The sequence below is a fragment of the Lissotriton helveticus genome, chromosome 5_1, assembly GCF_964261635.1.
Source record: "Lissotriton helveticus chromosome 5_1, aLisHel1.1, whole genome shotgun sequence".
NCBI lineage: Eukaryota > Metazoa > Chordata > Amphibia > Caudata > Salamandridae > Lissotriton > Lissotriton helveticus.
In genome coordinates, this window is record NC_136065.1 from 1481695489 (window position 1) to 1481709569 (window position 14081).

Sequence of the window (14081 nt, forward strand, 5' to 3'; positions counted from 1 at the left end):
CCCCGGCATTCTGTGCGGCGCGCACGCCGGTCTCCGCAACGCTCTGCGCCAGGAGGCGCTCATAAGGGGGGCCAGCGCTCCAGCAGCGCGGGATGCGCGCGGGTGTAACCTGGGCCAAGGGCAGGCCCGACCGTGCCCGTCAGGGGCTGGAAGAGGCCGGGCTGGGCCATGTCATTTTCATTCCTCGATTAATGCTTTATGGTTAAGCTTTTAAATTACATGTTGATGCCTTCTTTCTTTTGGTTTTAGCAGGTGGTTAAAACCTATTACTCAAGTCCCTGCAGGTGGGATAAGTGGATCTTTCTGGGGGTCTTTAAAAAAAAAAAAAAAAGAGGATTCTCATTTTGTTTGTTTCTGGTATTGCGGCCACACCCGATAAAGGTTATAAATAGCGGGGAGGAGAAAGACACAGGTAAATCAAGAGGGGTCTACAGCTGCATCTAGAGCAACAGTAACCAGCATGGACGCCTTTTTGTCAAGGGCTGCCTCAGTCATTGACAAAGAGATTGAATTGGTTAATAGGCGTCTATCTAGATCCCCTTCCAGTGGTCTTTACTTCCTTCTGGGTGGCCCCAACAACGGTTCTAAGGAAAATATTGACAAATTACAGGGCACTTCTCTTTCCCCGGGGTTGGGCAGCGATACACAGGCCAAGGATTTGCTTCTCCCCATTCCGGAAGTTCTGGGGGAGGTACCCCCCAGGCCCTTGTACCCAGTAGTGATAATTGCATATAGGAAGGGTTAAAGCAGGGAAGGGGGAGATTGGTGGGAAGATTATTGACCCCCTAACAGAGGAACACCGTAGCCCTATACTACCTCAACAATTGGGAGAGATTAGTCGTCCCGCTGGAAGCCTGAAAAGAAAATGTAAAGCAATCGGTAGCCAAGACAAAAAGACAAAACCTAATGCGTCGTTAAAACTTCCATTTGAGATAGGGGTATCTCCGGTAGTAGTGGCCCCTATGTTAGAACATCCCACGTTGGAAGTTTTTATATCCATTCTGAGCTCTATGTTGGAGGAAAGGTTGTCCCCCATAGTGGCCAAGCTAAATTTTATAGAGCAAAACATAGCAGATCAGTTTAAAATTCTGCAATCAACTCGACCACCAGATAGAATTACCACTGTGTTAACCAATCTCAAAACTACATTAGACATTCCGGGCCCATCAGGGGTATCTAGGGACCCTTGTTCTTCTAGTATTACTTTGACCAGTGGTATAAACTCGGATTATAGTAGCTTAGGGGGGATGCCGATACTACAATATAGGGTTGGTGACGAATGGGGCACGACCAGTAAGGCAAGATGATCAAGCTACTCAGGACCCGGGGAAAAACACGGGAAAGCCGCAGGGATATTCCACCAATACCTTGCCGAATTCCGTAGTCATTAACCTAGGTCCCCAATCCACCCCTTTGGTGGTCATCCTTGGGAACGTCCCGCCACTCTCACGGGGTAACAATGAGGACAAGTCAAGAACAAGGTCACCCACTGGTTGTCTACTAACACCGCTGTGGGCCTAGCAGTAGAACGAAATATCATCATGGTGCGCGGCGTAGGCTGGCTGGGTAATACTAAGAAAACAGGAGGGGGTGATTGCATAATCGTGAATTTGAATAATTCAATGATTGTGGAGAGACTCTTTAGGGAGGTCCTTGGCAGTTTGGCTAATAGGGACCACAGCACCGAGATTCTGCCGCTGTTTTTTTTTTATAAGCCTGAGCTTCCAAGGTCTAATAACTCAACTTTATTACGTAATTGGCAGCTTCAAGGACCTGCTGAAGCATTTGGGGCCAGACAATTTATCTCCATGGTAGCGAGGCATAACACTCTGGGGGATCGCCACTTTTCCCCCATTTGTCAGGGGTCAAATAGATTCGCAGTACTTTTGAGATTGGACGACTGCGATTGACTGAATACAAGTTTAGAACCCATTGTGCCTTCTGTCCAACACCAGGTGTCCTACCACCCCCCCTCAATAGTGCTGGACCCCTTATGCAGATGTCACCCAGGGCGCCTATTCCTGAGTTAAGTGAGGTTTTATCTACTGTACCCCCAGGGGAGTCAATGGAGCAAGTTGATTGTATTGTTCTTTCTTGAAACATTGCAGGGCTAGCGGGGAAGTTTCATGATCCGATGTGGGTGCAGTTCATCAGGCAATTCCCTGTGATTTGCCTCCAGGAGACCTGGCGGTGAACTGTAACTTGTTCCTAGAGGGTTATAAAGCCTTTTTTCGTGCCGGCATCCCTGTCAGATAGTGGCAGAGCTAGGGGCGGTTTGGTTATTTTTACAGCATTAGCTAAGAATTGCAGGATCAAGGAACTTGCCACCAATCATAATGACCTTAAAGCTCTCATTTTAAAGCGAGGAAACATGAGCCTGTGCATGATTAGCTTTTACAATGCAGTAAATACCCCGGGGGTTTGTAAGATTGCTCAGTTGAGTAACTTTATTAGACAATATTGTGGTCATGTTGAACTTCTAGATCCAAGCACGCTAGGTAGGAGCACAAGGTTTCGGGGACTAATTAATAGACCCTTGTTTGAGAGGGAGGGGGCAGAGGATATAGGCTCCAATATAAACGAAGATGAATGGGTATCCCACTTCGGGTCTATATTCAAGAGTGCCATAACCCATATACATCCCCATACTGCAGCTCAAAAGGAATCCTTGATCCCATTTACGGAGAGTGAGGTGGAGAAAGGTATTTCTGGGTTGACATGTAACAAGGCTCCAGGCCCGGACGGTATTCCGCCGGACCTTTTTAAATCAAATCCATCCCTCTGGGCCCCGGTCCTCGTGGTCGTGTTTAATGCGGTGGCGGGGAGCGGCTGCCCAGAGTCATGGTGTACATCAACATATGTCCCGGTATTCAAGAAGGGCGATCTCAATAGTACTTCTTGTTATAGACCGATCTCCCTTATTGATTCTGTGGTCAAGGTCATGGGCGGAGTTGTGCTTAATAGACTGTCAGCCTGGGCAGAAGGTAATAGGATTATTCCTGACATTCAATATGGGTTTCGCCCAGGGCACTCCACCTTAGCACAATGCCTTAACCTATACATGATTCTCGGGAAGTACACGGTTGCCCGCCAGGGTACGATCTACATGGCGTTCATGGATCTTTCCTCTGCTTTTGATTGCATTAACCGGGGGAAATTGTGGCAGTCCATGAGGGCCATGGGGGTGGAGGCTAGCCTGGTTGACTTCCTGAGGGATCTACACAGGGACACAAAGGCAAACGTAAGATTCGCTCAGGATCATAGGGTATCTAGGAATTTCAATACCGAAAGGGGAGTAGGGCAGGGGTGTATCATGGCCCCGTTTCTTTTTAACTTGCACAGTAACGATTTGGACAAGACTTTGGTAGAAACTGGGACCGATTTCCCCTGTGTGGGGCGTAGGGGTCTGCCCATCCTGCTTTATGCAGATGACGCGGTCCTCCTCGTCAGAACCGCCAGAGGTTTGCAGTCTCTACTCAATACCTTTCGTAGCTTCTTGGTTGAATGTGACCTAGCAATAAACATTTCTAAATCTTATATAATGCAGGTTGGTTCGCGCCCCAAGAAGCAGTACCCTTTCATAGTGAACGCTGAGAAAGTGCCCATAACGTCAACCTTTTCATACCTGGGCGTCCTTTTTGATGACCATTTAAATTGGAGCGCTCTAGTTCAGAGAAAAAGGGGGGAGATCACAAGAGCGAACACAGCTATCTTCAACTTTGTCGCTAAAATGGGTAAGCGCCCAATTGCGGCAATGCTGAAAATATATCAGGCAAAAAGTGTCTAAATTGCTAGCTACGGCACCGAGCTATAGGGCTATGCAGCATCTGAGGGTATCCAGGTGGCCAGGAATAACTTTTTAAAACAGCTTCTGGGAGTACCAAAAGGAACCTCAAACTTAGTAGTTCATGAAGAAACAGGGTTATTATTTATTTGCGATACCCTGGCAATGCGCCCTTTGCTTTTCTGGCTTAACTGTTGGTTAAATAAAGAACTGGACCTTAACCATCAGATACTGAAAGAATTCTTGTGCCTGGATCATATGCTTAATATTCCATGGCTAAAATATTTAAAAGGTTGTTTTGCGGAGCTGGGGCGATCTGGCCTTTTTTTAAGACCCTATTTTATTACCGCTGCGGATGTGGAGTTCGTAAAGAAGTCTTTTATCACACTCAACATTTTTTATAGAGATGGGGTAGATCTGTGCAAACCAAGCATCCATAAATTTTTGATGCTTAAAACTACACCATCCACGGAGCTATATCTTTTGTGGCCCTTGTCGGCCTACGAGCGGTTTTTATTAACTAGGTTCCGAATGGATTATTTCCATTTTTTACTTGCAGTACCGAAGGGATGCCACAGAGGCCAGGTGCTACCACCCTGTGGCTGCGACGGAGTGTCTCCTCAGGACCTGGTGCACTTTATGTTTTTTTGCCACTTCTATGACGCTCCCCGGAGGTTCTTTTTAAAGCCACTTTTAATAAGGTTGAATTTTATTCAGGTCTGCCCAGCCCTTTGCTTCTTACAAATGTTGAAGACCGAATCCATTTTATTTGTGGTTGGTTATTTGAAATCTTCATTGAAAATCAGAAACTGCATGGTGAATTAATAGATCCCCATATTGCAGCTGTCACCCCAGTAGCTATCCCCTGAGAGTTTACATGTTTTCTATAGTCGATGGATTTTATTGTATAAATACCCCTTTAAATTTATAGGAATGAACATTTATGCATTGTGTTTAGAAATTAGGTATATGAGTTCTCATAAATCCTATACATTTTACTGGATGTAATGTAACTTTTATGGTTTTTCAATTTTTAAAACTGAATAAAGTATTTTGGATTGAATTGACTGGCTCTCACCAGGTTCTGTTACCCAGAATCCCTTGCAAACCTAAAAAATTGTCCAAAAACCCATATGTTCCTCACATTTCTGTGGTGGAAAGTTCTGGAATCTGCGCGGATCCTCAACTTTCCACCCAGAACGCGTTTCCCAAAGTCTTCCGAGAAAAATGTTACCTCACTTGCTTGGGTGGGTCATGGACCCGTGACAGGCAAGGGCCCAAAACCTTTTGAGGCGACATCAAAATTACCTATCACTAACTAACCTGGTTTTGCAAGGTGGGGGGTCCCATGAGTTTTTGGCCCGGGGCTCGGCGGCCATCTGCGGAAACCTACCAAACCCATACATTTCTGGAAACTAGACACCCCGGGGAGTCCAGTGAGGTATGGCTTCCCTGGGTCCCCCAACATTCTCTTACCCAGAATCTCCTGCAAACCTCAAATTTTGCTGAAACAATCACTTTTTTCTCAAATTTCTGTGTGGGAAAGTTCTGGAATCTGTGTAGATCCACAAATTTCCTCCCACCCAGCGTTATCCCAGGTCTTCAGATAAAAATGGTACCTCATTTGCGTGGGTGGGTCAAAGACCCGCGACAGGAAAGGGCCCAAAACCTATTGAGGCGACATCAAAATTACCTATCACAAACCAACCTGGTTTTGCAAAGGGGTTCCCATGAGTTTTTGGCCCTGGGCGCGGCAGCCATCTAGGGAAACCTATCAAACCAACACATTTCTGGAAACTAGACACCCAGGGGAGTTCAGCGAGGTATGGTCCCCCAACATTCTCCTACCCAGAATCCCTTGTAAACCTCAAATGTTGCTAAAAAAATCACTTTTTTCTCACATTTCTGTGTGGGAATGTTCTGGAATCTGTGTGGATCCACAAATTTCCTCCCTGGTCTCCTGATAAAAATGGTACCTCACTCGCGTGGGTGGGCATAGTGGCTGCAACAAGAAATGGCCCAAATTGTACTGTGGAGACTTCAAAATTTCCTATAAGAAAACTACCTGGTTTTGGGGGGGGGGGGTCACCTGAGATTTTGGCCCTGGGCTCTGCGGCCATCTTGGGAAAGTACCAAACTCAAATATTTTTAAAAACTAGACCCCCAGGGGAGTCCAATAAGGTAAGGCTTGCGTGGATCCCCCAACGTTTTCCTACCCAATTCAGGTCTTGGACATACTCTTATTATTTAGAACTTTCAACATTCTGTGACAGCCCATCAGCAGGGGTGGGGAGTTAATAAAATGTATATTACTGACTAGATATATGTCCAGGAAAATAATATAAACATGAAATGAAATCTGCACAAGCTTTATTCTATGACTCTAAAATTAATTCAGCCGCAAACTCTCCCAAAGAAATTTTTAAAATAGCAAAATCTTTAATTTCTCCTGCTCCTGAGCGTTTGTCATCAGTGGGCGCTCAATCCCGTTGCAATAACCTGGCCACCTACTTCTTTCAGAAGATTCAGACCATCTACTCCTCATTCACTTGTGGCAATGACGTTGGGGCATCTACCAACACCACTGAGCCTGTCCCCACTGCCCTTTGCACGTTGGACAAATTCCCTCCCTTAGACTCCTTTACACTAGATAAAATGATCTCCAAAGTTACTGACCCTGCACCTCCGCGGATTCTTATCAAGGCCCTGGATGCTATCCGTCCGGTCATCCTGGATGTTCTCAATGCGTCCATCACCACTAACTCTGTCCCTGCCCCTTGGAAGTGTGCGATGGTCAAGGCCCTATTAAAAAAGCCCTCTCTGGACCAGAACAACTTGGCCAACTTCCGCCCAATCTCCTTACTCCCCTGGATGAGTAAACTGCTTGAGAGGCACGTCAACACCATCTTAGTAGACTACTTGGAATCAGGGGGTCTGCTATGTGCCTCTCAGACAGGGTTCCGCCCCCAGCACGGAACCGAAACTGCCCTTATAGCGGTGACGGAGGAAACCCGAGCCGTGCTGGACCGGGGAGGAAAGGCAGCCATCATCTTACTTGATCTCAGTGCCGCGTTCGACACAGTTAACCATACCACTTTATTACATCGTCTAATGGGTTTGGGTGTGTCGGGCGCGGCACTGGAGTGGCTGTCCGCCTTCCTGGATGAGCGTTTCTTCCAGGTGTTTGAGGATGAGGTAGTCGCCCCCAAACATCCTCTTAGCTGTGGGGTGCCTCAGGGCTCCTCCCTGAGCCCCAAGCTTTTTAACGTTTACATGCAACCTCTAGCAGGGATAGTCCAACCCTTTGGTGTGCGTATTGTCACCTACGCGGACGACACCCAACTGGTGGTCTCTCTTGACCACACGGAAGGATCGTCCAACACCTTAGGTCCCTGTCTGGAGGCTGTTGCTAAGTGGATGCAACTCTCCTGTCTCAAACTTAACGGAGAGAAGACGGAGATTATGCTTCTGGGCAACTCCCCGCCTACCCCTTTGGCCTTCATTTGGCCCACCTGCCTCGGTGTCCCCCCCCCCATAAACCTCAGATAAAGAGCCTGGGCATCTGGCTCGATAAAGCGCTCGACTTCTCGGTTCAAGCCACCAAAACAGCTGCTACCTGTGTAGGGCTTATGAAGATGCTCCGCAAAGTGCTCCCTCTGCTTCCTCTCCAGGCGAGGAGGGTCATGGTTCAGGCCTTGATCCTCTCTCGCCTGGATTATGGAAATGCTTTATATCTAGGAGCCCCGGCAGCAGTGACCAACAGGCTTCAGGTTACACAAAACTGTGCCGCTCGACTACTGTACAACATTCCTCGTTGGCAGTCAGTCGAAGTATACCTTAAAAGATCTGCACTGGCTTCCAGTTGCTGCAAGAGCACAGTTTAAGGCCATGTGCATTGTGCACAAATCTTTCCATCGAACTGGCCCTGCCATCCTGTTCCCCTTAGTTGTGCCTTATATCCCCTCCAGAGCCCTTCGCTCCGGATCATTGCATCTAGTGACCACAACAAAAATTAACAAAGCACGGTGGGGTGGTCGCTCTTTCTCCCATACGGCTTCAAGGCTCTGGAATTCCCTTCCCCTCGCCCTGAGAGGGAACCCAAATAGGATGGCTTTCAGGAAAGCGCTGAAAACACACTTGTACGCAAAAACATGTTAATTTCTTCTGGTAGCCCGCCTTAGCAATAAGTGTAAGCGCTGTGAGGCCTCCGGGTAGTCTGGCGCTATATAAATATAATTTTTCATTTCATTTCATTTTCATGATGGGAAGAAATGTTATATTCGAATGATAACTATCAATTTGGGTGCCAAGAAGGTGTGACTGTTATTGTGGTACTCGGTTGCAATATGTTATGATTGTACGCAAGTTATGTCACTATCATGTATATTTGTATGATCTTACTACGTAGAAATAGATCATCGATAAATTCCTTACTCTGTACTGTTACTGGAGAAAATGAATAAAGATTGTTATAAAAAAAAATAAGAGACTTGGCCGCCTTGTACTTCTTGCGTGTTTATGTCAGTTTACATAGATTGAAGAGCAGCCCTTTATGTCCTCTACCTCCCTCTTTACTGTGTTAGCTACGTGTGCTGTACCTTCATGTATGTGTGAGAGAGTTAAGTGATGTTGATTTACATGTGAAACAAGCAGTTTTTGAAGTGAACTAGAAGTTTTAGTAAAATTTTAAAACATAGCTAACATGTGTCTCCATGTCATGCAGAATACCTTCTACCATTTCAGGCATTTGAGCCAACACACTGTGTGTTCCAGGGTTTTCGATCCATAATGGAAGGATTAATATCAAAACTACAAGCCCTGCATTGTACATGCTATTAGTATTAAATGTCAAACTACCAGTTAGTAGATATGTGAAATGCAAAATAAAATGTAGCTCCTGACTCACTGCCTTTTTCCTTGCAGAAAATATATGGTTAACCAGCTCAGTCGGTGAAAGGGTAGAGATTGCCTTTCAAATGCAAATGCTAGCATTTCATTGTTAATTGTTAATGGGCTTACATTAATACCCCTTGGAAAAAGCAAACTATATGCTAAAAGGCGCTATTTACCAGAACAAGGTAAGTAGCAGCACCCAAACCTTTACTAAAAGATAAAGAGAAAGGAAAAACAATTGGCTGGCACCACACTTTACGACACCCGTTCTCTGCCTATGTTTTGAGGTGAAATAAAGACAGTGGAGCACCAGCTCCAACGTGAAGCACCCTGCCTTGAAGAGGAGTAGCATGTGCTGCAGGTGCTGCCATGTGAGGGCCTCCAGTGCTCTTTGGATTGGCTGCATAGGACCAGGGCAAGGATCGTAACCAACTGGCTTGCAGGACAGCAGGGTCCTTGGCTGAAAGTAGAGGTGGGCTAGCACTGAAAGCCTAAGCCACATCCGAGCCGTAAATCGGGCTCTGACTCAGTTTGAAGTCCTGTTGGAACCTCGAGCCAGTAACGAGCCGAGCTTTCATGTGGCTTCTGTTTACCACCATTCCTGCATACAGGATGTGGCATTACAGCCAGAGCTGCCGACTTTGGAACTGGGAAACCAGGTTTGAGTCTCGCCGTCGGCTCAGCATCCTGCGATTCTGGGCAAATAATTTGGGGCACATTTACCATAAACTAACGCTGAATGGTGCTGCCAGGGATTTTGCTGCACCGTGCTGCACTAGTTTGGAATCACAGGGATGCAACATATTTACAACAATGTGGTTTTCAACTTCTATGTGTGCTGCATTAGGACAAGTGGAACCTGTAAAACGTCTTTATTTAAAGGATTGTTTATGTGCAGGAAGGGACACCTTCCTGTATATAAACAATCACAAGACGTTATTTCCTCTTTCTATGTGTGCTGCAGATTGCAGAAAGCATAGAAAGAGTGAACAAACCGAGGAGAACTGAATACATTTATTCTAGTTGCGCCTCCCCTGGGGAGGTGTAGCATTCAGACACATTTCCAGATTTACTATTTCTTGTAAATCTGGAAATCTGTCTGGTTCCATGGGTGTTGCGTGGGAACACCCACAGCAACACTCATGGAACGCCCCTTTCACGCAAAGTGCTGCATGTAAAGGGGCCGTATTTACAAGGACAGAAAAAGCTACGCAGGGTGGCTTTAGCCGGCCGGGTAAATATGGAGCAGAAAAGATGCGTTGCCGGTGCATCACAAAACGGATGTATGACATTACAACGCATGCTTTTACATCGCATGCTTTTACAACGCTGTTTTTACAACGCATACCATTACAACGCATTGTGCTTTTAGGCGCTGGATAGTGAATTGTTTAATTTACTATTCCAACTCCAGTCCCCGTGGATAGTAGGGAAGGTGTTGGATAGTACATTAAACACATTCCCTATCCTAGAGCGCCCCCCAGCGCAATTCGTTGTAATGGTTTGCGTTGTAAAAGTTGCGTCGTAAAGTCACTGCGTGGTAAAAGTTGCGTTGTAAAGGATGTTTCCCTCACAAAACGTGATGCACTGGCAGCGCAAGGGGCTTGTAAATCTGCCCCTTGGTCTCCACGTGCCTTTAAACAATGCATGCAACGTTGGGTAATGTAACTAGTGCACTTGAAAAGCACTCCAATGCCTTCAGGCTGAGCTCAAGCTATTAAAAACTTCAGAAAATACACAAAGAGGTACAAATATAAACACAACATAACATAATGTGTATTTGTAAAGCGCACATTCACCCAGAAGGTTTGCAAAGCCTTAACATAATGAAAGACAAATAGATACCCATTTCTTGGCTGAATTGTACAAAATGAAACTAGAAACCTAGGGTAATTGTGGCTTCCCCGCTTAAATTATGTGATCTTCGGAAATATTTTATTTCATCAAAACTCTTTTTCTTTCATTATCGTGGAAGAAAGCACTTTCAAATATGTGAGTTCAGAATAGCAGTTGTGTAAAAGCATATAGTGCTTGATTTAATAGACTATCAAGTTGCTCTATACTAATCTGGGCCACATATGGGTTATGTTATGTTATGTTATGTTATGTTAAATTGATTTGTTGAGCGCGGCTAACACCATTAGGTTTCTTTCCGCTGTGCTGGAGCGTAGTGACAAAGGATGTGAAACAGAATCTAAGGGTATGAGATAGTGAAGAGGAAGGTTTTAAGGAGTGATCTGAAACCAGAGTATGAAGGTGCAAGTCTAAGGGAGAGTGGAAGGGAGTTCCAGAGGGATGGAGTTTTACATGACAACTGTCTTGCTTCTTAGTGCACTAATGGTTTTTCCTTAAAAATTATCATTTTTAACAAGTACTTATCAGTGCAGTGGTATAAAATGACATATCTATGTCAAAGCTTCACATGTTAAAGAAATAGACATAGACTTTTTTTTATATGTGAAGTAAATTTTTCGTATTTTACACAATGCTTGTTGTGTGATTTACATAGCAAACTTTTTCAGGGCTAGGCTCATGCAGGGGCTTTAAGATACGAGCCCGACCCTTGGCTCGACTCTCCCTGTAAATTTGACAGCTCGCCCACCTCTAGCTGAAAGTGACCTCCTTCATGTGGGCACAGAGACCACAGGACAGTGCCATCTTAACGCATGGGCTAGCTGGGCAGTTGCCCGGGGTCCCGATGAGCATCGGTGCCCCATGCTGATCTATTTTTAATTTCAAGACACTGTTGGAGGTACCATTAAATATAAGCATATTTTATAGATAATTTACATTTGTATTCCTGTGAGTGGTTGTGTAGGCAGGACCCAGTGCACTGCTTTGCCCGGGGGCCTATAATGCTGTTAAGATGGCCCTGCTACAAGATCCTCCCCTCCATTCCTCCTCCCTTTGCTTCCCATTCCTTCCCCTTTTACTTTATTTTTTAATTTGTTCCGTTCTCTTTTTTTCCATTCCCGTCTATCTTTCTCTACAAATTCTTGCCTTTTTGTCCTTCTTGCACTTTGTCACTGCAGAGGTATCTCGTGCCCTTCCCTGATTACCAGTGGCAGCTGGCACAGGTAAGAGTGGTGAGGTGGTGCGAGGTGGGTTAGAGTGGGCGGGGGGAGTGGCCAGACGATGCGATAGGTGAAATTAAACAAAATTATTAATTAAACCACTTACCTTTCACTCACCACATCACGGAGTTGGAGATGCAGCGAGCAAGGTAAGTGGTTTTATTTATTTTTGTGATTTAATTTTACCTATCCGTAATCTTGACTGCCACGCCACCCCACCCTGCTCCTGCTCCACTCCACTGCCCTACCGATTTCTTACCTGTGCCGGCTTCCACTGCTGATCACTATCACGAAACTACCTCCCCATGTTGAATACTCATGATGCTCTTGCTTGGCACTTTCTGGGCAGTTGATTTTCAAGGATGTATGAGCTAGATGCGTTATTTTCGAGCACAAAATTAGGGAACTAAGGGGCATATTATCAAGAACGGCATTACAATTATCACCGCTTTAGCGGCAGGAAACTGCTTGATAATATGCCCTTGAGAATTCGAACAGAAGCCCATGTTCACACCAGATCCTGGACTTCTATGGGAATTCGCAAGGGCATATTATCAAGCCCATTATCGCCGCTAAAGCGGAGATAATTTTAATGCCGGTTCTTGATAATATGCCCCTAAAGCTGTTTTCTGAGTTGGGCACTGAAATGATTTAACTGTAAAAATGTAAATCGGCAATCATAGTCCTCCAGTGATATGAGGCTGGGGGTTCCTCTGCACTCTATCTTCCATCTTCACTGGGCTGGTTTTGGCGCTTTGTGACAAGGTTTTTGGACCCGTGATAGTCTGTTTTTGAATGGTATATGTTAAGATTTTGTGATAAGGACTTAAATATCATGTTTCTGGATGAGAGATATTGTGCAGTGTGGGAGGAGGGAGAGGCTGCTTTGGTTTTTAGGTGACGGAGATCAAGGTATGAGGGTTAGGTGATTCGGGTTTAAAGCTGTGTTGCAGTGATGCACGTGGTATGGTTTGCAGTCATAAGTTGTTTTGTTTTCAAGTAAGGATGGTCAGGTTTGGTGGTGCAGGTGATATATTTTTGGATTGAGGGCGATCTAGTTTGTGATGAGAGAACTATATTTTTGGGTGAGTGTGACATGGTATGATATAAACACCTCCCATTCCCCAACTCTCCTTGAGAGTTGGACTGGTCTCACCAGACTCACAGGCTCAGCTCCTGTGTAAGCTGCTTCGCTTATCGATGTGGCCCACCCTATGAACCCTCAGAGAGTGGGTTAGGAGGACATTGGGCAGGGCCTCATGCAAGAAGGGAGATTCAGTTTTAGAAACTCGCTTTGGCATGTTCTAAAGGCAAAATCACTGCCCTGGTTCTCAAATCTCATTTTCGATGTTTGGATGGTTTATACTGTATATTTCCCCATGTGGCTATTATCATAAGGTTATTTCTTCCTTCCAGTGCAGCTAAAGCTCTTGAAAGTTTCCTATATATTCATCCAGCCATTAACTAACATTTTCAATCCTTGACCAGATTAGCTGTCTTTGATGAAGCAGAGGACTAGTGGTAGCCTGGCAGTGGATAGACTGTTTGCCTATCGCAGTACGTATCAAAGTACATTACAGTATTATATCATATGCAAATAATGTTGTTTCTTTCTACATTTCTTCATCTTCCAATTGCATGTTGTTTAGAAAAGCCTCCTCTGTATTCCCAAAACCCTGCATGAAAATCTCTTCTCTTCCTTTCTCACGAGTGACCATGTCTATACTTTCCCTCCTCTGCCTGCCTCCTATTTCTGACCACAGCCTACATTAAGTCACATGCCACTTTGCCTTACTCATTATTACTGTATTTCTGCCAATTGCCTTAGTTTCATTCCAAAAATCACAACCTCTTCTTCTTTGAAAATGATACCTACATCCTAATAATACCAATTCACCCTCTATCTCATCTGTAAATCCCATCTACCATCAGCTTGAACTCACACACACAGTCTATTGATCACACCTATCTCCTGTTCTGGGGCATAGCTTCGGATGGGGGGGGGGGTGTTTGGGTGTTACACCCTTCCAGTAAATGTATTTTCTGGTAAATCGTTAGGTCCAGGTGTTTTCAGTCGTGTGTAGTGTGGTTTCTGTCGGATTTCACCGTGAATTGTTCCATTCACACAGATAAAAATGCATACACTCTCTCCCTCCCTGTTCTAAAAATCTTCAAAAATGTTCGTTATTTTACAAAATATTGTGTTATCTCTCACTTTTAATCCGTACCCATCTGCATTCGTCTCCCTTTCCACTTCTCCTGCAGCCCCTCTCGTGCACCCTGCTTGTCTTATTATGTATTTTAATATTGTATGCCAGCCTGATTGTTGC

General features: G+C 45.1%; 1 protein-coding gene across 2 annotated transcripts in view; it reads left to right on the top strand.

The window, feature by feature from the left end:
- Window positions 1-14081, top strand: part of LOC144755496 (adenosine receptor A3-like) — a 69637-nt gene that overhangs the window by 33730 nt on the left and 21826 nt on the right. Inside the window, exon 2 of one of the 2 annotated variants that reach the window (XM_078644478.1) lies at window positions 13240-13308. The exons of the other annotated variant lie outside the window; for it this stretch is intronic. Coding sequence (XP_078500604.1) covers window positions 13240-13270 — 31 coding nt within the window. The 3' untranslated portion in view covers window positions 13271-13308. The remainder of the gene's footprint in view (window positions 1-13239; window positions 13309-14081) is intronic. 2 annotated transcript variants of the gene reach the window in all.